Source organism: Nuphar pumila, chromosome 12, assembly GCF_984573655.1.
Source record: "Nuphar pumila chromosome 12, dmNupPumi1.hap1.1, whole genome shotgun sequence".
NCBI classification, from domain to species: domain Eukaryota; kingdom Viridiplantae; phylum Streptophyta; class Magnoliopsida; order Nymphaeales; family Nymphaeaceae; genus Nuphar; species Nuphar pumila.
The window spans coordinates 31857231-31882200 of record NC_143260.1 but is presented as its reverse complement, the minus strand read 5'-3'; the positions used below and the strand labels follow the sequence as shown (position 1 = coordinate 31882200).

At 38.6% G+C, this 24970-nt stretch overlaps 2 protein-coding genes across 2 annotated transcripts; both read left to right on the top strand.

The window, feature by feature from the left end:
* The first annotated feature begins 221 nt into the window (after positions 1-221).
* LOC149820550 (large ribosomal subunit protein eL18y-like) lies at positions 222-5557 on the top strand. Its single transcript, XM_089983269.1, has 5 exons — positions 222-276; positions 368-457; positions 618-746; positions 849-1031; positions 5241-5557. The coding sequence occupies exons 1-5, from the start codon at positions 274-276 to the stop codon at positions 5397-5399; spliced, it is 564 nt and encodes a 187-aa protein (XP_089839395.1). The 5' UTR covers positions 222-273; the 3' UTR covers positions 5400-5557.
* A 4553-nt stretch (positions 5558-10110) lies between these two features.
* LOC149820549 (large ribosomal subunit protein eL18y-like) lies at positions 10111-23365 on the top strand. Its single transcript, XM_089983268.1, has 5 exons — positions 10111-10185; positions 10281-10370; positions 10548-10676; positions 10774-10956; positions 23047-23365. The coding sequence occupies exons 1-5, from the start codon at positions 10183-10185 to the stop codon at positions 23203-23205; spliced, it is 564 nt and encodes a 187-aa protein (XP_089839394.1). The 5' UTR covers positions 10111-10182; the 3' UTR covers positions 23206-23365.
* The last annotated feature ends 1605 nt before the right edge of the window (positions 23366-24970 follow it).

Genomic DNA, 24970 nt, shown 5'->3' with positions numbered 1-24970 from the left:
ATCTTCAAGTTTTCATTGCATTATGGCTATAACAACAACGGTAGATCCAGTCCTTCGCAGACCCCGAATATAAACAGTTCCGGTTCCACTTGTTATCCAAACCAAACCCGTACCGCAGAAATCCTAAATACTCTACTCGCCGAGATTGCGATTAATCGGCGATTTTTTGTATCCCACCCCTCTCACAAAACCCTAACCCTAGGTTAGGGTTTTTTTAGGCTAGCCCGAAGAGTCTCTCTCTCACTCTCTGCCGAAGTTCGCCACTCGGCCACCATGGTATTCCTCTCAAACCCTAACCCTAATTTCTGATGGATCTTTAATCTCTCTCTTTCATTTAATCTCCGTTGTTTCTGTGGGGATGTGTTAGGGTATCGACTTGGTCGCAGGCGGGAAGAGCAAGAAGACGAAGCGCACGGCCCCCAAATCCGACGATGTCTACCTCAAACTCCTCGTCAAGGTTCTCTCTCTCTTTCATTTGTTTTTGGGTTCATTTTCATCCGTGCTTTCTATTTTGTGCTTTAGATTGAGCTGTCTGATTCCTTGTTTCTTCGTCTTCTTCATTTCATTTGATAATTGATGCCTTTCTTTTGCATTCCTCTCTCTCTCGTGCTCCGCAGTTGTACAGGTTTCTGGTGCGAAGAACGGGGAGCAGCTTCAATGCCGTCATCCTAAAGCGCCTCTTCATGAGCAAGACCAACAGGCCGCCGCTCTCCCTCAGGAGGCTGATCCGTTTCATTGAAGGAAAGGTCTGCCAGATTCCCCCTCTCTCTGTCATCTGTTTTTGTTTTTGGCGATTGTTGGATTCCATTGTTTTTTTATGGGATTTTTGGTTGGTTTCTTCTCGGTAGGAGGATAAGATCGCTGTGGTCGTGGGAACCATCACGGACGACACTAGGGCCTATGAGGTGCCTGCTTTGAAGGTCACGGCCCTGAGATTCACTGAGACGGCCAGGGCGAGGATCGAGAAAGCCGGGGGAGAATGCCTGACCTTCGATCAGCTTGCTCTCAGAGCTCCTCTCGGCCAGAATACGGTAACATTAATGTCTTTTTAGACGCTTTCCTCCTTTGATGATTATCTTTCTTTCTTGTTTCTGGTTGGGACGCATTATTGAGATTATGCACCATTGCCTTTCCCTTAACTATGGTCATCTTTTAAATCTGTTCTCTGTTTAGTTTTTGAAGGTATACTGATTTGATTAGAATGTGCAATTTCACTATGTAAAGGTGAAGTGAATCATGGCATAATACTGTGTTTGATTCGTCTTAAGTTCAAGACCCGTGTGTTCTAGTTACTGGTCTCTGATATTTCTTTTGTCCAAAAGAAGACAAATTTTCTTATAGAATTGTAATCTGCAAGTTATAGTAAGCAATATGTCCAAATTGTATTGGGCACAAAAGCTTTAGTTTCCATGAGTATGATGAGTGACAAGGTTTCCTGCTTAAGTGGTTAACACGCTAAGTGGAGACAAAAGGTAAATTTCTAGTTGGTGGAAAACATTGTGCTCATTTCTGATGTTGTTTTTCATGGGGGATATCTAAGGCTTGGTAACGTTGAAGGCTATTTCCAGAAAAAATGGTTTTAACTGTCCCGATCCATAGTAGTTGTGTAGGAATCCATCTCATGTGTTTCAAAATCACATGTACATTGTGATTTCGAGTCATATTAGAAGTGAGTAAAATGTCCTCTAATGTGATTTCAGATCTCACAGCCCCATTTTCTCATGTTTTCTTGCACATGAAAAATGAGTTATTGCAATATTTTCCAAAAATGGGTGGTACCATGTTGTTACAACATTCTCTTTTTGAGACGTTTGGTTGACATTTTTGCCATGTAATTTTTTAAGTTTTATTTTGGGATCGTGTGAAAGTTTATCTGCTCACGTGAAAGCATTAAGGAAAGAGAACAAGCAAGTATAGTGAAGTTGATGTTAAACTATGCCTTGTTCTTATTCTCTTTTTTCTTTTTCAAATTTTTTGAATCCATGAGCTAGAGTTTGTTTTTCTAGTTTGATTTGCTGGTGCCACCTGTCCGATACATTTCGTAAACTGAGGAAATTATTTATGTATATAATAAATATCACATTCTGGTTAAGAAATAACTAACAGCATGATGACAGTTTTTTAACCTAGTCATGCCCTTATGGTATAGAACATGAACATACTTATCTGACATGTTTTTTTATCTTTGCCTGATTGCACGTTTATTGTCATGGCCTATTAAGTGTTGATTTCAGAATCTTTCCTCCTATATTATGATGTCTTCTTCTGGTGTTGTAATAATTCACAGATGTGGTCACATCCATAGCTACTGGAAGTGCCATATAAAGGTGGAAATTTCGTCACTCTATAAGCTTGATTTGAAGGTGTGGGATTCCTCACTTCTGAACTGTGATGAAAGTCGTGCTTCCCGCTTCATGCTCCTGCCTTGCTTCCTGTCATGCTTCCTGTCATGCTTCCTCATGCTTCTGTCATGCTTCCTCGTGCTTCTGTCATGCTTCCCTTTGATTCCTTTTGCTTCCTCCACGCTTCTCGTGTGCTTCCTCTCACTCTTCTTGTGTACCTCCTCTAACTTGGTGACCATGGTTCTTATATTTAAAGGTCTTGATTCATACTCAAAATGATCATAAATTTTAAGAATAAACCTTTTTATTTTTAGTTTTTAAAAGAACATATGAAAAAGAGTTAAAACTTAAAACTAGCAAAGAGTATTATGATTTCACATTCTTTCCCTTTTTTCCCTTGGCTTGTATAGGCATTCGATCATTTTGTTGTTAAATTTTTTCATGTGAAACTCTATTTACTTCACGAGTGCTAATGGTATACTTGGTTTGATGACTAAGTATTTTATGATTGGCATTGAACTCATCAAGTGAAAAATGGCCCATAACATCATAGGCTCTTTTGTCATTTAAAGTCAAATACAAATGTAATATAGTATCATTATTTAGTTTTGTGTTTTAAGATTGTAGCCATGTTAGTTTCATATGGTAGAACATGTACAATATATTTTGTTCAATTAAAGAATATTATGTGTGGTGTGTGTTTCTCATTTGATTTCATTTCTTCTTTCACTTCCTCTCTTGTTTTGTTTCTGATTCAATGTCACCTGGGTACGGGTACAACATGACAATTGCAAAAAATGTGGGTACGGGTACATAGCTATATATATATATATATATTAAGTATCACATAAATACAAAATAAACTTAATATAATCTAAATATATATGCTGTATCTGAATTATATATTATAAACTGAAAATATAATTATAAATTATAAATTATAAATTGAATAATACTTGTATGCTATGTCACAGGGACTCTTCAACTAGGTGCCGCACCCGCACCTGATGCGCTCAACCTGACCCTGGGTGCAGTCAACGCACCCAGGGTCATTTATGTCCATCTTTTGGACTATATATATATATATATATATATTTGCTGCACCCCCGCACCCAAGTTTTTTGAAAGTGCCCCACACCGCACCCATGTGACATAGCTTGTATGTATGCAGGGTAAAATGGCATGTCCAGGTGTCGACACGGGGACACGCATGTCAACGTGGGTATGGAGGGCAAAATTGAGTGTCCGCGTGACAGGATTCAATCCTTATTTCGTTTCTCATTCAATTCCGTCTCGCTTCCAGTTCATTCTATGCTTTCATTTCCAGTTCAATTCCCATTTTGTTTTTGGTTAGATTCCTGTTTAGCTTTTAAATTGATTCCCACGTCTTTGTTCCCAGTCTGGCAACCTTGGTCACATCTACCGTTTAGACTATTGTGGTTAAATGTACTCCTAGGTGACCTAAGACTCCCATTCACTGGCTTAGGCATCACCTACTCAATAATTAGCTATAAACCATAATATTATAACAAAACATGGATTCACAATGTGGTACTTTTTATTTATATATTTATTTAATTTATTTGCAAACTATTTTGTTAAAAATTGGTTTCTATGCATCACCTGTGCACTTAGGTGTTGCCTAATATCCTTTTAGATTAGCCTTGGCAGTGAGTTTGACGACTAATGAGAAGTGAAAGTTTAGTGAGACATGTGCATTGGTTTAGCAGTTCGACTCAAGTGAACCAGAAATCTTTGTCTACAAATATAAAAAAATTTTGCCCCCAGATTTTGTCAAGCAAGCAATGAGATGCCCTCAGAGAATCAGGTTGAGTGTTGGTGCTCTCAAGTGTATTTGAAAGCTTGCCAGCATGCCTCAAAGTTGAGAATTGGGCTTGAAGTAAAAAGTTATGGTGTCATGTCTCCTTAAATGACCTTGTCTACACACTTAAAACACCAAACAAAATTGCAATAAAAACTACTCCCAAGCAATACATGGGTTCGTAGAGTCTTGTATAGAAACTGTCGCAATAACTGTTGAACTTGATCTTTAATGTAGTTTATGATGTTTAATGATACACTGAAGAGTGAGGACTCAATAATGTATCATAGCTCATTTTTTGGTGTCCCATGGATGCTGTAAACTGTACGTTGTACCAGTCAAATCATGTACAAAGTTTTGCAGTGGAATGTGTCAGACGTGAGGATCAAATGAGATAACCGGATGGTAACGTTACACTATCCTAACAGGTCTCTCAGGTTTCAAACACACCAATGCTATCCCCAGCTTGACTGCTAAAAAAAATACCTTTAGATTTGCTGTGTAGTGAACACATAAATATATCCCCAGCTTGACTGCTAAAAAAAATACCTGCAGACTTGCTGTGTAGTGAACACATAAATATTGATGTGGATTTACCAATTAGTTGATTACCTTCTTAGCTTGGGTGACTGAACACATGGAAGTAACAGTTGGCCTTGTTTACCAGCTAACCTATGTCAAAGGGATTCGGCCAGCAGGGTGCCGCACCCTTGTCGACGCTACTCGGGTGCGGGGGTGGGTGCCGCACCCGTGTCAATGCACTCAGGGTCATAAATGTCCAAATCTGGACTTTAAAAAAGAACTGTTAAAAATTAGTGTTACTGCTGTTAACTGTTAAAAATTATATATATACACCCTCCCGCACCCCCGCACCCAAGTTTTTTAAAGTGCCGCATCGCCGCACTCACACCTATGTGACCTAGCTGCTAACATTTTCTGAGATTTGTTCATTTCATGTTGCGCTGTTATTGTGGATGATTGATCATTGAGTTTGTGCATGTGTATCACTGTTGATTTATGAATTATGTGATGGTTCTATCAAACAATATGATAAATCTGGAATCTGCCCTTTTCAGGTTCTGCTTAGAGGTCCTAAGAATGCCCGGGAGGCGCACAAGCACTTTGGAAAAGCTCCTGGTGTGCCTCACAGCCATACCAAACCTTATGTGCGGTCGAAGGGAAGGAAATATGAGAGAGCTAGGGGGAGAAGGAACAGCAGGGGTTTCAAGGTGTGAGCGGGTTACTTCCTGTGTCATATTGTTGTTGGTTTTGCTTTAGGACATTGAATTCTCCAGAACTTTTTCGTATGAAGTTTTGCTTTTGATTCTGCTTTTTGGGGGCGAAAACCCTATGAGAACAAAAAGAGCATTTATGTGAAATTTTTTATTTTAAACTTTGTCTTTAGATTAATGTTTTGTTTTGTTTCATTGTACCGCTGCATGTCTTGCAAAATCGTTAAGGGTTCTCTCTCTCTCTCTCTGAGAACTCTTGTTGTAGTTATTCTAGTCTTCCTAGATTTTGCTTTCATAGGCTCAAGATGTTTATGGGCATGCGAAGGAAGCCAAATGTTGTTGAAACTTGAATCTGTGACACCAACCGGGTGTGGCGGGGGGCGGTGCGGGGATCCTACCCTGTTTGGTAGGGGCTGTTTGTGCACGTCACCATGTGTTGGGACGTTGCAAGTTCATAACCCAATGGTATGTTGTGTAACCGGTGGGGGTCTGCCTAACCCCAGCTTGCCTTTCAAAAAAAAACTTGAATTTGTGACCTTGAAATGAATGATTGATGCTGGTCTTGTACTTGGGGCTTTCAATGTGTTGGTACTTGTTCCTGGGAGAGAAGGTTCGATAAGTTAAAAACGGTGTCAATCTGTAGGATCCAAGCATTATCTGTTTCTGGATTTGATTTGAATGCTTATGAATTAGACCTGTGGCGGAGTGACAGTCCGGACGTGAGGGGCTGCATAAGGTTATTTGGGTTGGGTCTTGGGAGATTTAGATCTGTTTGAACTGTTTCAGGTCCAGACTAGAAATTATTGTTGCTTAAGCCTCTGCCATTAATGGCCATATTTGTTGCATTTGTGGGGCAGCCTTCTTGTATCCTTACTTTTTGGCATAAAATGGGTTGGACGTGAGTGACAGTCCGGACGTGAGGGGCTGCATAAGGTTATTTGGGTTGGGTCTTGGGAGATTTAGATCTGTTTGAACTGTTTCAGGTCCAGACTAGAAATTATTGTTGCTTAAGCCTCTGCCATTAATGGCCATATTTGTTGCATTTGTGGGGCAGCCTTCTTGTATCCTTACTTTTTGGCATAAAATGGGTTGGACATTCCATCCCCTCTTTTTTTATGAAGAACCCTCTCCAAGCGAGGAAAACCCCAGGTGGGGCCCCACGACCACCTTGCCTTAACTGGCCCATCTTTGAAGGCTATGGTCCCACCTGTGCACCAGCGAAGTTTGCTGGCCATCTGCTTTTTTACCTTCACAATCAACCTGCTGTCCATCCCCTTTTTTAACCAGAGAGAGCGAGCCTGGCTCCTTCAGTTGGGTTCTATTGGTGATTAATGAATAAGTGGCTCCCTTCTCTGTTGGGTTTTAATGGTTATTTATGAATAATTGGTGCACCAATTTGGTGAGTTATAGTAGAAATCTACTGTTTTCCGCTTCTGTTGGGTTTTATAGGTTAGTTATGAATAATTGGTGCACCATCTCTGCTCAGGAGCAGCCTGTGTGTCTGCTCCTTAGTTTCCAGCTGCCCTGCTGGGGTGGGGCTCGGCCTCGGCCTCTGAAACGTAAGTGGGATGAGTTTCTGCCTCATACAGCTCGGGCAAAAGATGGGGGAGTCAAGGAGAGATGGGGAGACCCAGTCGCTTCAGGCATGAAAGAGGGGTTACCCCAATAATTCTAAATAAGAATACTGACCGTATAGTTCCAACTCTTTGCGCTATATGATTAGGTGAGAACCATAGTAGAAATCTACGGTCTTAGTAGAATAATGTGCAAGTCCTTTCATTCCTTCTCCCATATTAAAAAGGATTCTCACCACCGAGGTGGTATCCATATGGTAACCAGGGTCCTGTGCCAAGCTGAAGGCCCATGTTCGAATCCCTCTGCCACATGGGGCTTAAGAGATATCTGGTAGGGGTATGACTAACCCCAGCTTGAGATTCTCATGGAAATGCTTGAGCTTGCAGTATTTTTTGGAAATCTGTACTATTTCTCATGAAAAGTCTATCTTCCACGAGAATGAAACAAACTGGCCCTCACAAGTGAGACTAGTAATCACAGCTGAGAAAGTTCAAGATTGTTGGTTAAACTTTCGCAAGATTCAAGGCAGAAACAGTTACAACTTGTACTTTCTCATGTTTCATTAACTTTGAGGAACTATTGTGATTGCCATTTACGATAACAGGATCTTGAGAAAATTTAAGAATCACAGGTTATTGCAAACATGTTTGATGTGGATCTGATTATTCATATTTATTTAGAAAATGCTTCCAACATTTCCTCGTTTTCAGTCATGAATTACAATTATCCTGAGACACTCGCATCACATGTTTGCATGTTAACACATATTGAGCAAGTTTGTCATTTTCAACTAGCTCGTGGACTTTTCTCTATCTTAAAAAAAAAAAAAACTCGTGGACCAAACGTGCATTATATCAATAGAAAATGTGGTAGATGCCTCCACTTTGGCTCTGGCCTCTTCTACCTTTGCCTGATCCCTGGAATGCATTTACGCTGGTAAAAGGGCTCATCTACCTTCAACCAACTTTCTTCTTGGTAAGGTTTGCACCAACTCGTCATCCATGCTCTCAATCCTCTAAAATGGAGGGCCTCAACAATTTCTGTTTGGCCGGTTCAAATCAATTTTAATAACACCAATAATGAATAACAAAACCAAATATGATTCCTAGGATAAGAGATCAGGTCATATTGTATATAACTGATCGTCGGTGGCTCGGTTATATTCAATCCCCACAGACCATCTCACTTGAGATCCATGTACCTTACCTGGGAAGTGTAAGAGTGGGGCACACACATATTTCTATTGTGAGATGTGTGGTGGGAATTGAACATAGTGGAAGGACGGTTATGTCCAATGTGACATTATGTGCTCTGATGGAAGGGGTGGCAATGGGTCGGGTTTACCCGGACCCGACCCATACCAAACCCTATAGGGTCTGGGTATGTTGATACATAAGAAGACCTGATTAAGACCCCGGTCTGATTAATACATGGATCTCGGTGTCCTTATCTCCTCTTCTTTCTTTCCGTAGCCTTGAGTCTTCAATAGATATGCTATGCATTATCTCCTCTTCTTTTCTTCTCCTTGAGTCATCTGGATATTGGATATGAATCTAGGTTTGCTGGTTAATATGATCCAACTCTATCTCAATCTTTAATTCTTACCCAAATAAAAACTTTGGTGGGCATTTGCGAACTCTGAAAGGTTTGGTGTGCAAGAATTAGGCAGAAATGTTTGGGGGTATTTGAAAAATTTTCACTAAAAAGAAACTATCCCCAGTTGCCAACTAGTATTTTTTTTTCATAACGACCAAGCTCCTAACCTGTATTTTTAATTCAATTGAAAGCTAATATTGGATTTTGATTGGAGGCTCTGCTGGTAGGTGTGTTGTGGTATCCCCAATACTCTCTTGCTGTCTTGGAGCAATACCTCATGGTTTTTCCAGTACATTTTATTATTTGGAATAAAGATACCGTGGAGCTCTCTTCCATGGTACAATACTTAAGGAGCACGACAAATCATTTTTTCACTTTGTGTTCTCAAGCTACACAAACAAGTGAAACTTTTTCTTTTGAAAAAACTACCATATAAAAAACTTCCATAGGCAAAACATTTTTTATGAGAGTTTCTCTCTCTTCCAAACATGCTTTTAGGGCACGTTTGAAAGTGAAAAAGATGTAGAAAAAGTGATATAAAATGAAAAATCAGTATAAAATTTCCAACCCTCCCAAACAAGAGAAAATTTCTCTTTGAGAGTTTTTTCTAAAAAATACACTTTTTGATAAGAAACATACCTCTATGAAAAGTGAATGAGAAATGTTTCCTACAAAGTGAAAATAACCCATCTCACCGCCACCATCACCCAGCTCTTGAAAAACATGTTCCCACAATAATTTTCTACTATCCATCTAATCACCACCACCACCACTCATGTCTCAGAAAATCACCCTCTCCACGGTAATTTTTCACTCTCGATTACCACCATCCATCTCACCACTATCACTACCACCCACCATCACTCACCTCCCAAAAACTGGTACCAAGAAAGTTCCACCACCATCACTCATGACAATTTTTCATCACCATCCAACTCACCATCACCCATGCCTCGGAAAACCACCCTTCCTGCTATCAATCACAACCATTCATCACCACCCACTGTCACCCACATCCTGAAAAAACGGTGCCAAAGAAACTCCACCACCATCCACCTCTGAAAAATGAAGAAGCTCCACCACCACCCATCTCATTTTTTTAAGATTTTTCATTTAATTTTTCTCATACTACTTAAACAAGTGAAAAAATTTCATTTTAGAAAAATTATCATATCAAACCTTCTCATGCTAAATTTACTATTCTTATGAGTGTTTTTTTAATTTTCAAAATTCAAACCCGCCCTTAGTTCAACCAAACACACCTTTACTAGACCCAAACTTTGATTGTTGGGTCAAGAGTTACAACCAAAAAACAACCTAAACCGTAGGTATCTTCACGTTCTCATTGCATTCGGGGTTTGAAAACCACGGTAGATCCGGTCCTTTGCACACCCGAATATATACGGTTCCGGTTCCACTTGTTATCCAAACTAAAGCCGTACCGCAGAAATCCCAACTAGGCTACTCGGCGAGACTGCGATTAATCGGCGATTTTTTGTACCTCTCTCCTCAAACAAAACCCTAACCCTACGTTAGGGTTTTTTTAGGCGAGCCTGAAGAGCCTCTCTCTCTTCTTCTTCTTCTTCTCTCTGCTGAAGTTCGCCACTCGGCCGCCATGGTATTCTTCTCAAACCCTAACCCTATTTTCTGATGGATCTTTAATCTCTCTCTCTCTCTCATTCAATCTCCGTTGTTTCTGTGGGGATGTGTTAGGGTATCGACTTGGTCGCAGGCGGGAAGAGCAAGAAAACGAAGCGCACGGCCCCCAAATCCGACGATGTCTACCTCAAACTCCTCGTCAAGGTTTTCTCTCTCTTTCATTTGTTGCCTTTGTTTTTGGGTTCATTTTCATCCGTGCTTTCTATTTTGTGTTTTAGATTGAGCTGTCTGATTCCTTGCTTCTTCGTCTTCTTCATTTCATTTGATAATTGATGTCTCTCTTTTGCATTCCTCTCTCTCTCTCTCTCTCGTGCTCCGCAGTTGTACAGGTTTCTGGTGCGAAGAACGGGGAGCAGCTTCAATGCCGTTATCCTGAAGCGCCTCTTCATGAGCAAGACCAACAGGCCGCCGCTCTCCCTCAGGAGGCTGATCCGTTTCATTGAAGGAAAGGTCTGCCAGATTCCCTCTCTCTGTCATCTGTTTTTTTTGGCGATTGTTGGATTCCATTGTTTTTTTATGGGATTTTTGGTTGATTTCTTCTCGGTAGGAGGATAAGATCGCTGTGGTCGTGGGAACCATCACGGACGATACTAGGGCCTATGAGGTGCCTGCGTTGAAGGTCACGGCCCTGAGATTCACTGAGACGGCCAGAGCGAGGATCGAGAAAGCCGGGGGAGAATGCCTGACCTTCGATCAGCTTGCTCTCAGAGCTCCTCTCGGCCAGAATACGGTAACATTAATGTCTTTTTAGACGCTTTCCTCCTTTGATGATTATCTTTCTTTCTTGTTTCTGGTTGGGACGCATTATTGAGATTATGCACCATTGCCTTTCCCTTAACTATGGTCATCTTTTAAATCTGTTCTCTGTTTAGTTTTTGAAGGTATACTGATTTGATTAGAATGTGCAATTTCACTATGTAAAGGTGAAGTGAATCATGGCATAATACTGTGTTTGATTCGTCTTAAGTTCAAGACCCGTGTGTTCTAGTTACTGGTCTCTGATATTTCTTTTGTCCAAAAGAAGACAAATTTTCTTATAGAATTGTAATCTGCAAGTTATAGTAAGCAATATGTCCAAATTGTATTGGGCACAAAAGCTTTATTTTCCATGAGTATGATGAGTGACAAGGTTTTCTGCTTAAGTGGTTGTCAACACCCTAAGTGGAGGCAAAAGGGAAACTTCTAGTTGGTGTAAAACATTGTGCTCATTTCTGATTTTTTTTCATGGGGGATATCAAGGGCTTGGTAACATTGAAGGCTATTTCCAGAAAAATGGTTTTAATTGTCCCTGCCTCTAGTAGTTGTGTAGGGATCCATCTCATGTGATTCAAAATCGCATGGACATTGTGATTTCGAGTCATATTAGAAGTGAGTAAAATGTCCCCTAATGTGATTTCATAACTCACAGCTCCATTTTCTCTATGTTTTCTTGCACATGAAAAATAGGTTAAATGTGAATCACTTTCTAATGTTTGTCATTTGTGGCCAAGAAAACATGCACTTTACCTGCATGTTATTTATCATGTTAAAATGACAATAAATTGAATACTATCTATGCTTGTGATGTAGGTAGGTGCACATTGAGATATTGCAATATTTTGCAAAAATGAGTGGTACCATGTTGTTGTTGTTGATCCGTTAGAGATCATTGTGGCAATGTTTCACGTAGGATCTCATCCATTAAAGAGAGAGGTGGGCCCACTCTCTCCTTAACGGGTGAAACCGTCCCGTTGAGGGCCTTATTCATTATGAAGCATGCTTTATTCTGGATAAGGTCGGGTCGTGAAACAATTTTCATTTTTCACGCTGGGTTATCGGCTACCCAGGAGGGATTTAGACTCCGGCGTAATCTCTCTTATTTAAGCAAGAGAGGGCTTACTCACAAGAGAGATACAGAGAAGACAAGTAAGAGCGCGAACCCCTCCTGAAATAGTATGTATACAATCCTCATGCACATCTGCATCGATAATTTCAGTGGTATCGAAGCCAGGTTTAGGAGGTGTGCACATGACCATTGCTGGATCGACATTCACCGATCACCAGTTATCGAAAAATCAAACGCCCGAATATAGGTCAGTGTTTTTTGTTTAGACATATCATGCAAGTCACCGGATTTCGACGTCCCTTGTTCCTGTTTGCAAACAAGGGAGATAGACCTTTTGACTTGGGTCTGCCCTTTACAGTAAATGAAAAAAAGATTTTTTTTTTCTGCTTTATTTCGATTTGGGGAAAAACCCCTACAAGGAAAACACTCATGTTCTTTTTGAGTTTTTTTTAAAAGCAAAAAAAGGGTAGACCCTGAATAGGGGTCTACATGACTCTCTAGAAGGTAGAGAGTGAAATCAGTATAAAAAAAGACGTAGAACACAAACATTAGAGGGTCATCAGAGTTTTTCCTTAAAAAAAAGTAAATAAAATAAAATAAAAAATGAAGGGGAGAAAATACAATGGGTCATCAGAATCAGGCGATCCATGTTCTTAAAAAAATACATGTATTTTTCTTTTTCATTGCTCTCGCCTAACCTTGTTTTGGCAGACCGAACAACGTGCCTCTCTGCGTTTGATTATTATATTTTTCGACAATTCACCAGTAGACCGAACAATCTCTCTCTTTTTTTTTCGACGATAGCTACTGTAAGGCGATCAAACCATCTGACATAGATCGATATAGATCGATTGCAAAAAAAAAACAAAATGAAAGAAAAAACACCGAGATTGGCCTTTTCTTCGGTTTTTTTGGCGAACGAACTGACGAAGATCGACATTTTTTCCATTGAAGTTTTAGAGAAAGCCAGTTTTTATACTCTTTCCAGATAAAATTATGCAACTGCCCCAAGTCATTTTCAAAAATTTCGGGCGTATCTTTATCAATTAATATTACTATTTGACTGAGGTCTTTTTTCATTATTTTTGGTCAAGTCCTTGATTGATTAAATTACATTTTTGTCCCTGCACATTTACATTAATGCTTGTTCTATTTGATTGCAATTTAATTATTATACTTCCCTTGCTTTTAGTTTAATTACCTTTTCTATCCCTCAGTTGTAAAATTATAGCGGGATCTTTACTCTTTGTTGTATTTTACTCTTGTGTCCTTAAATTATAGTAGAAATCCTCATTTTTTGGGTAATTCCAAAATAGGACCCACACTCGGAAAATATTTTTTGAAACAGGGTCAGTTTTCTGATTTTTGCAACCCCCCCCCCCCCCCCCATTTTTTTAAGTTTTGTTTTTGGAGGGATCATTTTTTGCAATATAGTGATCTTACTTTTTTGAAATTACAAAAAAGTGCTTATAGTTTGTAGATTGGGTCATTTTTATTAAAAATCAAGAACTTGATTGCCATACATTTTTTAGTATTTGCATAACATAATAAGTTTGATATCATGAATTTGTTGATTATTAACATGATATTTTATGAGTTCATGTCTAATATTCTCTTACTAATCTACTTTTTGAATGTTGGACTTGTACTTATCATGCTTTGCCATCTTAAAATATCCAAAAACAAAAAAATGACAAGGTTTGTGCCATTGAACTAGCCAAAACTGATAAACTTAACGGCACAAACTTTTAGATTTGGAAGAGGATGATTCATCTTGTTCTAACTTTGGAGGGCATCGAGAATGCTCTCACTACTGAAATGAGCGATCCTATTTCTGTAACTACTGGCAAGGTCAAAGCTCATATACAAAATACAAAAAGGACATGTTGGCCGGAACCATCATCTTAACTTATATGGACGATGATCCAATCAGGGTATTTTAAGATTACCTTATAGATACATCCATGTTTGAAGCTATTTCAAAGAAATATGACACTACTTCTGAAACACATATGCATTTACTGTTAAGAACAATATAATTCATGTCGTATGCAAGAAAATGATAATGTTGTTTATCATGTCAAAAAAATGCTTGTTATGGCTAAAGATTTGCCAATTGTTGGGAATGTGATTGTTGACTGGATGCATATATCCATCATTCTGCATTGTCTACCATCCTCTTGGAAGATTTTATAAACAACTCTTAAGTTAAATTGAAAAAATCTAACCTTCGCAGAGCTTCTTGTTCAACTGAAATTTGAGCAACATATTCAACAAGATAGGAAAACCGAATTACACTTCGCTAAAGATGCTTCCTTTCACTGCTATAGACCTTCTAACCTTCTAAATGCCCATAGTTTAAGAAGAACTATTTTAAAGGCAATGGCAAATTTGATAAGAAGAAAGTTCCAACATTCCGCAAGTTGCCTCACATATGAAGTGCTTCAAGTGTGAAAAACCTAGACACTTCAAGAGAGATTGTAAGAGTTGGTCAAACAACACCGGCAAGAGCAACAAAAATAGCCAGCAAAAGGAGAGGCACGATATAATCTGCGTGATATCGGAATGCTCTTTGTTGGACGGGTGGGGGTAAAGAAGTTAGTCCAAGACCATAAAATTAGGTTAGCCACTTGGAACATAGGGTCTTTAACTGGTAAGTTGGTAGAGTTAGTAGATGTTATGTGTAGGAGAAAGATTGATATTTTATGTCTTCAAGAGACCAAATGGGTAGGTGAGAAAGCTAAAGTGATAGAACCTTGGGGATATAAGATTTGGTATACAGGAATAAATAGGAATAGGAATGGAGTAGGGATTGTTATGAGTCGTCAGTTTATAGATAATGTAGTTGAGGTCCGTAGGAAGGGTGATAGAATTTTACTTATTAAATTAGTATTAGGTACGGATATTATTAATATTATTAGTGTTTATGCACCTCTAGTAGGTTTAGATGATTCCATTAAGCATCAATTTTGGGAAGATTTAGATGGAGTAGTACAAGAGACATCTTATGGAGAAAAGCTTTTCATCGGCGGTGACCTTAATGGACATGTAGGCATTAGTAGGGATGGATTTGAGAATATCCATGGAGGCTATGGTATAGGAGAAAGAAATGAAAGTGGAGAAAGGATTTTAGATTTTTGTTTGTCCTATGATATGATCTTAGCAAACACTTGGTTTAGGAAGAGGGAGTCTCACCTAGTAACATTTAAAAGTGGGGTTAATACGAGTCAGATAGATTTTTTCCTACTTAGAAAGAGAGATAGGGGTTGTTGCATCGATTGTAAGGTTATACCAGGAGAAAGTGTAGCTACACAACATAGAGTCTTAATTTTAGATCTTAGAATTAGACAATGCCGCAAAAGGGATAGACATAGGATAGATCCTAGAATTAAGTGGTGGGCACTGAAAGGAGCTAAACAAGGAATGTTTGTAGAGCAGGTAGTTAAGGAAGTTGATTGGTGTCTCGAGGAGGATTCAGAATCAATGTGGAATAAGATAGCGGATGGTATGAGAAAAGTAGCTAAGGAGGTATTGGGTGAGTCTAAAGGCGGTGCACCACTAGGTAAGGATACATCATGGTGGAACGAGGATGTCAAATTAGCTATTAAGGTTAAAAGAGAGTGTTATAGAAATCTAAAAGTCGTGATAATGAGAATTTGGAGAAGTATATGATAGCAAAGAAGGAAGCTAAAAAAGTTGTTCGAAACGCGAGGGCTAAGGTATATAAGGAGGTTTATGACAAGTTGGATACCAAAGAAGGCGAGAAGGATATTTATAGGCGTGCAAAGATGAGAGATAGGAAATCGAAGGATTTGGGTATGGTTAGATGTATCAAAGATGAAACGCAAAGGGTTTTAGTCAAAGATGAGGAGATTAAGGAGAGATGGAAAGATTATTTTGATAAGCTATTTAATGATAGTCATGCTCAAGATCTTGGAGACTTCTCCATTCCTTTTCATGAGATAAATCGTGACTTCATGCGCAAGATTCAAAAGAAAGAAATTGCAGAGGCTTTGAAGAAAATGAAATCAAGAAGGGCAGTTGGCCCAGATGGTATACCTATCGAGGCTTGGAAATGCTTGGGAGAGAAAGGTTTAGAATGGTTGACAAATCTTTTTAACTTGATTTGGCGAACAAATAAGATGCCTAATGAGTGGAGGAAGAGTACTTTGGTGCATTTATTATACAAGATTGCACAAACTATCGTGGTATAAAACTCATGAGTCATACTATGAAACTTTGGGAGAGGGTGATTGAGTCTAGGTTGAGGAAGGTTGTCATGATATCGGAGAATCAATTTGGTTTTATGCCTGGAAGATCAACTATGGAAGCTATACATCTTCTTAGACAACTTATTGAAAGATATAGAGAGAGGAACAAAGATTTGCATATGGTTTTTATTGATTTAGAGAAGGCATACGATAGAGTACCTAGGGACGTTCTCTGGTGGACAATGATGAAGAAAGGTGTTTCTCTCAAGTACATTAGTATAATTAAAGATATGTATGAAGGAGTAGTAACCAATGTCCGCACTTGTGGAGGGGTGACAACCAATTTTCCGATAACGGTTGGGTTACATCAAGGATCTGCTTTAAGCCCTTTCCTATTTGCGATAGTGATGGATGAGCTTACGAGATCAATTCAAGAAAATGTACCGTGGTGTATGTTGTTTGCTGATGATATTGTTTTGATTGATGAGTCTAGAGCTGGGGTTAATGCTAAGTTAGAATTATGGAGACATACATTGGAAGCTAGAGGTTTTAAGTTGAGTAAGAGTAAGACTGAATATATGGAATGTCGGTTTAGTAAGCAACGAAGTAGTGATGGGAGTGTAGTGAAGCTTGGTGAGCAAGATATACCGGTGAATGATTATTTCAAATATTTGGGATCCATCATTCAAAAGTATGGAGAAATTGATGGAGATGTAAATCATAGGATAAAGGTTGGGTGGATGAAATGGAAAAGTGCTACTGGAGTGCTGTGCGATCGTAGAATGCCATTGCGGTTGAAGGGAAAGTTTTATAGGACGACTATTAGACCCGCTTTACTATATGGTACAGAATGTTGGGCTGCCAAGAGACATCATATTCAAAAAATGAGTGTAGCTGAGATGCGGATGCTTAGATGGATGTGTGGAAATACAATAAAAGATAAGATTCGGAACGAAGAGATACGTAAGAAGGTAGGTGTTGCACCCATTGAAAATAAGATGCGAGAGAATCGTTTACGGTGGTTTGGACATATTCGGCGAAGGCCTAATGATGCTCCAGTTAGAAGGTTGGAGAAATGGGAAAATATATTAGTTAAAAGAGGTCGGGGTAGGCCTAGGAAGACTTGGATGGAGATGATAGGAAAGGATATGAATGCTTTGAACCTCACCGAGGACATGGCGTTGGATAGAAATGATTGGAGGAAAAGGATTCATGTGGAAGACCCAAAATGAATTTCTTTTTTGGTTCATATCGCTGACCCCAATTGTTTTGGGATGAAGGCGTAGTGGTTGTTGTTGTTGTTGTTGTTGTTGATATCAGAATGCTCTTATGCGGACCAAGTATTTTTCGGTTGGTGGGTGGACTCTGAGGTAACACGACATATAATAGTGACCAAGGAAGATATGGTGAACATGATCGACTATAAACCTGATGAACATCGGGTGTACATGGGCAACACCTACTTTGATGTTATGGGTGTTGATGTCGGGACTTATCACATTGAAATATCTAAAAATAATGTTCTATTGTCAAATGTTTTGTTTGTACCGTTCATGAGACATAATCTAGTGTCTGTTCCGGTCTTGGTTGCCAAGGGTTTTGAAATTCGTTTTTTACCAGAAAAGTTACTATAGGAAAACATGATCGAGTCCTATTTGATGGGGTATTTGATAAAAATCATGGATTGTTCAAAATTCATGATTCTGATATGAATAAAATTCCTTCAACTTCTGTTTATATTGATACTGTTCTTAGTGTGGACGTAAATGTTTGTCACCAAAGACTTGTTGGACACATTAACTTAAAAAAGATGAAAAAACTTGTTGAATTAAAATTAATACCTGACTTTCATGAAACTTCATTTCATAGATATGAACCTTGTATTTATGGAAAAATGACAAGAAAACCATTTCCATAAAATGTTATTAGAGCATCAGAATAATTAGAAATCATATATACTGACATTTGTGATCTTTTTAGGACTCAAACTCAAAGGAATGCAATATTTTATATCATTTATTGATAATTTTTCTAGATACAATTATGTGTATCTTATAGCTTATAAGTATGAAGCATTAAATAAATTTAAAGAATATCGTTAAGAAGTTGAAAACCAACTTGATAGGAAGATTGAAGTTTTACGGTCTGATCGAGGAGGAGAATATACTTCAAATAAATTTTCTGAATATTGCAAAGTCATTGGGATCAAACCACAAACTTTTACTCCCGACACTTCAACAAAATGCTGTGGCTTAAAGATTTAATAGGACTCTTTTTTATATGGTTAGATGTATCTTATCTAACGCTTCATTACCTAAAGTATTCTGGGGAGAAGCAATACATACGACAACATATGTTTTAAAGAGGGTTCCATGTAAAACTATTATCTTAACCCCTTATGAGTCATGAATAGGAAGAAAACCTAGTATAAGTTACTTTCGTAGATGGGGTTCTGTAGCTCATATAAAAGTTATAGAGCGATCAAGAGATAAACTCGATATCAGATTTATAAGCTATATTTTTATTGGATATTTCAAAGGATCTAAAGGCTATAGATTTTACTACGCAAATAAGGGTTTAATCGAAAGTAGAGATATTATATTCTTGGAAGATCAAAACATGGAAGAAGTTATTCCAAAAATAAATGGAGACGATCCTCTTGATCTCAGTATGATTCTGATGACTTGCAAGAACCTATAAGAAATGACGAACCTTCTGAAATATCTTCATCTTCTTCTTAAGAGTCTCAGGTTGGGCACAAAAGGTTTTGAGCTCCTCCGTCTTTACTTAGATAGAATATTATGTTTACCTATTGGAGGAACTGTGTTATGTTTAAGACATTGATGATATGGAAGATAACCAGTCATATGGTGAGGCAATAAACTTACGTGAGTCAATAGACTAGGTAAAAGCCATGGACGAGAAAATTGAGTTCATTGAAAAAAACCAGGTTTGAGAATTGACTTATTTACCTGAGAAAAGGAAAGCCATTGGATGTAAATGGATTTTAAAGAAGACATTCAAGTTTGATGGTAGCATTGATAAATTTAAAGCAAGATTAGTTTTTAAGGTTTTTTTTTTGAAAAAAGGATTAGATTATATTAAGTAAGAATGATAGTGCAGGTGATGGGCATGAAAGACTAAATGTCCTTTATGGTGAAGTTGTTGGAAGTTTGATGTATGCTATGCTATACACTAGGTCTTATATCAGTTTTGCTGTTGGCCTTGTTAGTTGCTATCAAAGTAATCCTGGTTGATCGCACTGATAAGTAGTAAAAAGAATATTTCGATATTTAAGAGAGACTATAAACATGAAACTAGTTTCCAAGCTGATTCTTTAGAATTAACTGGATACCCTGATGATGACTTTACTGGCAACAGAAATAATAGTCAATTAACTTCTAGATATGTTTTCCTCTTAGGAGGAAGAACAATTTTCTGGTCTTGAAAGAAATAAGGCTGTGTAGAACAACATACTCAGGAAGCTGAATATATTGCATGCAATGCAGATACAACGTTTGCCATTTGGATAAGCTATTCCATTAATGATTTGAAGCAGAAAATAACCAATGGGCCCATCCTGCTTTATTGTGATAATCAGGCTGTCATCTTTCTTATGAAGAGTGGAGCTGATAATTCAAAAAGTAAACATATAATGGTAAAGTACCGTTACATTCATGATATGATTGAAAGAAATAAAATCAAAGTCAGCTATTTACCTATCTGATATGATTGTTGATCCTTTAACAAAGAGCATATCAGAAGAAATGTTCTCAAAACATGTATGATGCATAGGATTAAGATATGTCTAACAAAGACATGTCTCAATGATAAACTCTTTTCAGGAATGTTGATGCAAGGGAAATACTCCAATAGTGGAAGGCTAAATCCTCCATCTATTTTTTGTTTTACATGGCCAAGTGATAGATGTTGATCCGTTAGAGATCACCGTGGCCATGTTTCACGGAGAATATCATCCGTTAAAGAGAGAGGTGAGTCCACTCTCTCCTTAATGGGTGAAACTGTCTCGTTGAGGGCCTTATGTAGAATGAAGCACACTTTATTCAGGATAAGCCCGGGTCGTGAAACGGTTCTCATTTTTCACGTTGGGTTATCGGCTACCTAGGAGAGAGTAAGACTCCAACGTAATCTCTCTTATTTAAGCAAGAGCTGGCTTACTCACCGGAGAGATACAGAGAAGACGAGTGAGAGTACAAACCCCTCTTGAAGCAGGCCGTATACAATCCTCACACACATATGCACCAATACTTTCAGTTACAATATTCTCTTTTTGAGACATTTGGTTGACCTTTTTGCCATGTATTTTTCTTAATGTTTATTTTGGGATCGTGTGAAAGTTTCTCTGCTCACGTGAAAGCAAAAAGGAAAGAGAACAAGCAAGTATAGTGGAATTGAAGTTAAACTATGCCTTGTTCTTATTTTGTTTTTTCTTTTTCAATTTTTTTGAATCCATGTGCTAGTTTGATTTGCTGGTGCCACCTGTCCAATACATTTTGTAAACTGAGGAAATTATTTATGTATACAATAAATATCACGTTCTGGTTAGGGAATACCTAATATCATGATGACAGTTTTTTAACCCAGTCATGCCCTTATGGTATAGAACAAGAACATACTTCTCTCACATGTTATCTTTGCTTGATTGCACCTTTATTGTCATGGCCTATTAAGTGTTGATTTCAGAATCTTTCTTCCTATAATATGGTGTCTTCTGTTGTAATAATTCACAGATGTGGTCACATCCACAGTTACTGGAAGTGCCATATAAAGGTGGGAAGCACGCCACTCCAGAAGCTTGATTCGAAGGTGTCGGATTCCTCGCTTCTGAACTGTGATGAAAAGCGTGCTTCCCGCTTCATGCTCCTGCCTTGCTTCCTGTCATGCTTCCTCCGTGCTTCTGTCATGCTTCCTTTTACTTCCTCCAGGCTTCTTGTGTGCTTCCTCTCACTCTTCTTGTGTACCTCCTCTAACTTGGTGACCATGGTTACTATATTTAAAGGTCTTGATCCATACACAAAATGATCTTAAATTTTAAGAATAAACCTTTTTATTTTTAATTTTTTAAAGAACATATTATTAAAAAGAGTTAAAACTTAAAACTAGCAAAGAGTATTATGATTTCACATTCTCTCCCCTTTCCCTTGGCTTGTATAGGCATTCAATCATTTTGTTAAATTTTTTTCATGTGAAACTCTATTTACTTCACAAGTGCTAATGGTTTACTTGGTTTGATGACTAGGTATGATTGGCATTGAACTCATCAAGTGAAAAATGGCCCATAAAATGTATAATATATTTTGTTCAGTTAAAGAATATTATATATGTGTGGTGTGTGTTTCTCATTTGATTTCATTTTTGCTTTCAGTTCTTCTCTTGTTATGTTTCTGATTCAATCCTTATTTCCTTTCTCATTCAATTCCGTCTCGCTTCCAGTCGATTCTATGATTTCAATTCCAGTTCAATTCCCATTTGTTTTTTGGTTAGATTCCTGTTTTGATTTTAAATTGATTCCCACTTATTGCTTACCAGGAAATTTAAAGTGTCTCAGATCCGCTTTCAATATCGTTGCCCACTTCCATTTCTCAGTCTGGCAACCTTGGTCACATCTGCAGTTTAGACTATTGTAGTTAAATGCACTTCTAGGTGACCTAAGACTCCCAATCACTGGCTTATGCATCACCTGCACAACAATTAGCAATAAGCCATAATATTATAGCAAAACATGAATTCACAGTGTGGTACTTTTGATGTGTATATTTATTTAATTTATTTATAAACTATTTTGTTAAAATTTGGTTTCTATGCATCACCTGTGTACCTAGGTGTTGCCTAATATGCTTTTGGATGAGCCTTTGCAGTGAGTTTGACGACTAATGAGAAGTGAAAGTTTAGTGAGACATGTGCATTGGTTTAGCAGTTTGACTCAAGTGAACCAAAAATCTTTCTACAAATATAAAAAAAATTTGCTCCCAGATTTCGTCAAGCAAGCAATGAGATGCCCTCAGAGAATCAGGTTGAGTGTTGGTGCTCTCAAGTGTATTTGAAAGCTTGCCAGTGTGCCTCAAAGTTGAGAATTGGGCTTGAAGTAAAAAATTATGGTGTCATGTCTCACGAAATGACCTTGTCTACACACTTAAAACACCAAACAGAATTGCAATAAAAAGTACTCCCAAGCAATACATGGGTTTCTAGAGTCTTATTTAGAAACTATTGCAATAACTGTTGAACTTGATCTTTAATGTCGTTAATGATGTTTAATGATACACTGAAGAGTGATACTTGATAATGTATATTAGCTCATTTTTTGGTGTTACATGGATGCTGAAAACCGTACTTTGTACCAGTCAATCATGTACAAACTTTTCATTGGAATATGTGTCAGACTTGAGGGTCAAATGAGATAGCCGGATGGTAGGGTCACACTATCCTAACAGGGCTCTCAGGTTTGAAACACACCAATACAATCCCCAGCTTGACTGCTAAAAAAATACCTTTAGACTTGCTGTGTAGTGAACACATAAATATTGATGTGGATTTACCAATTAGTTGATTACCTTCTTAGCTTGGGAGACTGAATATACACATGGAAGTAACAGTTGGCCTTGTTTACCTTCTAACACTTTCATAGATTTGTGCATTTCTTTGACGCTGTTATTGAGGATAATTGATCATTGAGTTTGTGCATGTGTATCACTGTTGATTTATGAATTATGTGATGGTTCTATCAAACAATATGATAAAGCTGGAATTCTGTCCTTTTCAGGTTGTGCTTAGAGGTCCTAAGAATGCCCGGGAGGCGCACAAGCACTTCGGAAAAGCTCCTGGTGTGCCTCACAGTCATACCAAACCTTATGTGCGGTCGAAGGGAAGGAAATATGAGAGAGCTAGGGGGAGAAGGAACAGCAGGGGTTTCAAGGTCTGACCGGTTTATTTCCTGTGTCATTGTTGGTTTTGCTTTAGGGACATTGAATTCTCCAGAACTTTTCCTCGTGAAGTTTTGCTTTTGATTCTGCTTTTTTGGGGCCAAAACCCTATGAGAACAAGAGCATTTATCTGAAATTTTTGGACTTGAAGATTTTAAACCGTCTTTTGATTAATGTTTTGTTTCATTGTACCGCCGTATGTCTTGGAAAATCGTGAATGGTTCTCTCTCTCTCTGAACTCTCGTGGTTATTCTAGATTTTGCTTCCATAGGCTCAAGATGTTTATGGGCATGCGTAGTAAGGAAGCCAAATGTTGTTGCAACTTGAATTTGTGACACCAACCGGGTGCTAGGGGGGGTGCGGGGGGCGTCAGGGCTTTACTTGTTTGGTAGGAGCTTTGTGCACGTCACCATATGTTGGGACGTTGCAAGTTCAAAACCCAATGGTATGTTGTGTAACTGGTGGGGGTCTGCCTAATCCCAGCTTGCCTTTCAAAACAAAAAAAACTTGAATTTGTGACCTTGAAATGAATGATTGATGCTGGTCTTGTACTCGGCTTTCAATGTGTTGGTTCACCTTCCTGGGAAAGAAGGTTCGATAAGGTAAAAATGGTGTCAATCTGTAGGATCCGATCCTTATCTGTTTCTGGATCTGATTTGAATGCTTATGAATTAGACCTGTGGCCGAGTGAGAGTCGAGAGATGAGGGGGTACATAAGGTTATTTGGGTTGGGTCTGGGGAGATGTAGATCTGTTTGAACTGTTTCAGGTCCAGACTAGAAATTATTGTTGCTTAAGCCTGGGCCATTAATGTTCATATTTGCTGCATTTGTGTTATGGGGCGTCCTTGTATCCTTACCTTTTGGCATAAAATGGGTTGGACATTCCATCCCCTCTTTTTTTATGAGGAACCCTCTCCAAGCGAGGAAAACTCCAGGTGGGGCCCCGCGACGACCTTGCATTAACTGGCCCATCTCTGAATATGGACACACCTGTGCACCAGCGGAGTTTGATCCGATGCCTTCATCTCAACACTTTCACAGCCAACCTGCTGGCCATCCCCTTTTTTACCTTCACAACCAGCCTTCTGGCCTGGCTCCTGCTTCTGTTGGGTTTTATTGGTGATTTATGAATAATTGGTGCACCAATTTGGTGAGTCATAGTAGAAATCTACAGTTTTCAGCTTCTGTTGGGTTTTATGGGTAAGTTATGAATAATTGGTGCACCATCTCCGCTCAGGAGCAGCGCTTCCAGCTGCCCTGCTGGGGTGGGGCTCAGCCTCCGAACCATACCTGGGACGAGTTTCTGTCTCATACAGCTCGGGCCAAAGACCGGGGGAAAGTCAAGGAGAAATGGGGAGACCCAGTAGCTGCCAGTCGGGACAGACATGAAAGACGGTTTACCCCAACAATTCTAAATAAGAAAACCGACCCTACAGCGCTAATGCTTCACGTTATACAATTAGGTGAGCACCAGAGTTGAAATCTACTGTCTTGGTGGAATAATGTTCAAGTCCTTTCATTCCTTCTCCCATATAAAAAAGCTTGCTCATGGAAAGGCTTGAGCTTCCAGTATTTTTAGAAACCCGTACTATTTCTCATGAAAAGTCTTTCTCTTCCATGAGAACAAAAAAACAGGCCCTTGGTTACCAGTGAAACGAATAATCACAGCTGAGAAAGTTCAAGCTTTGATTATCAGGTTAGAGAGTCATTCTGGTGATCAACTTTCACAAGATTTAATGCAGAAACAGTCACTTGCACTTTCT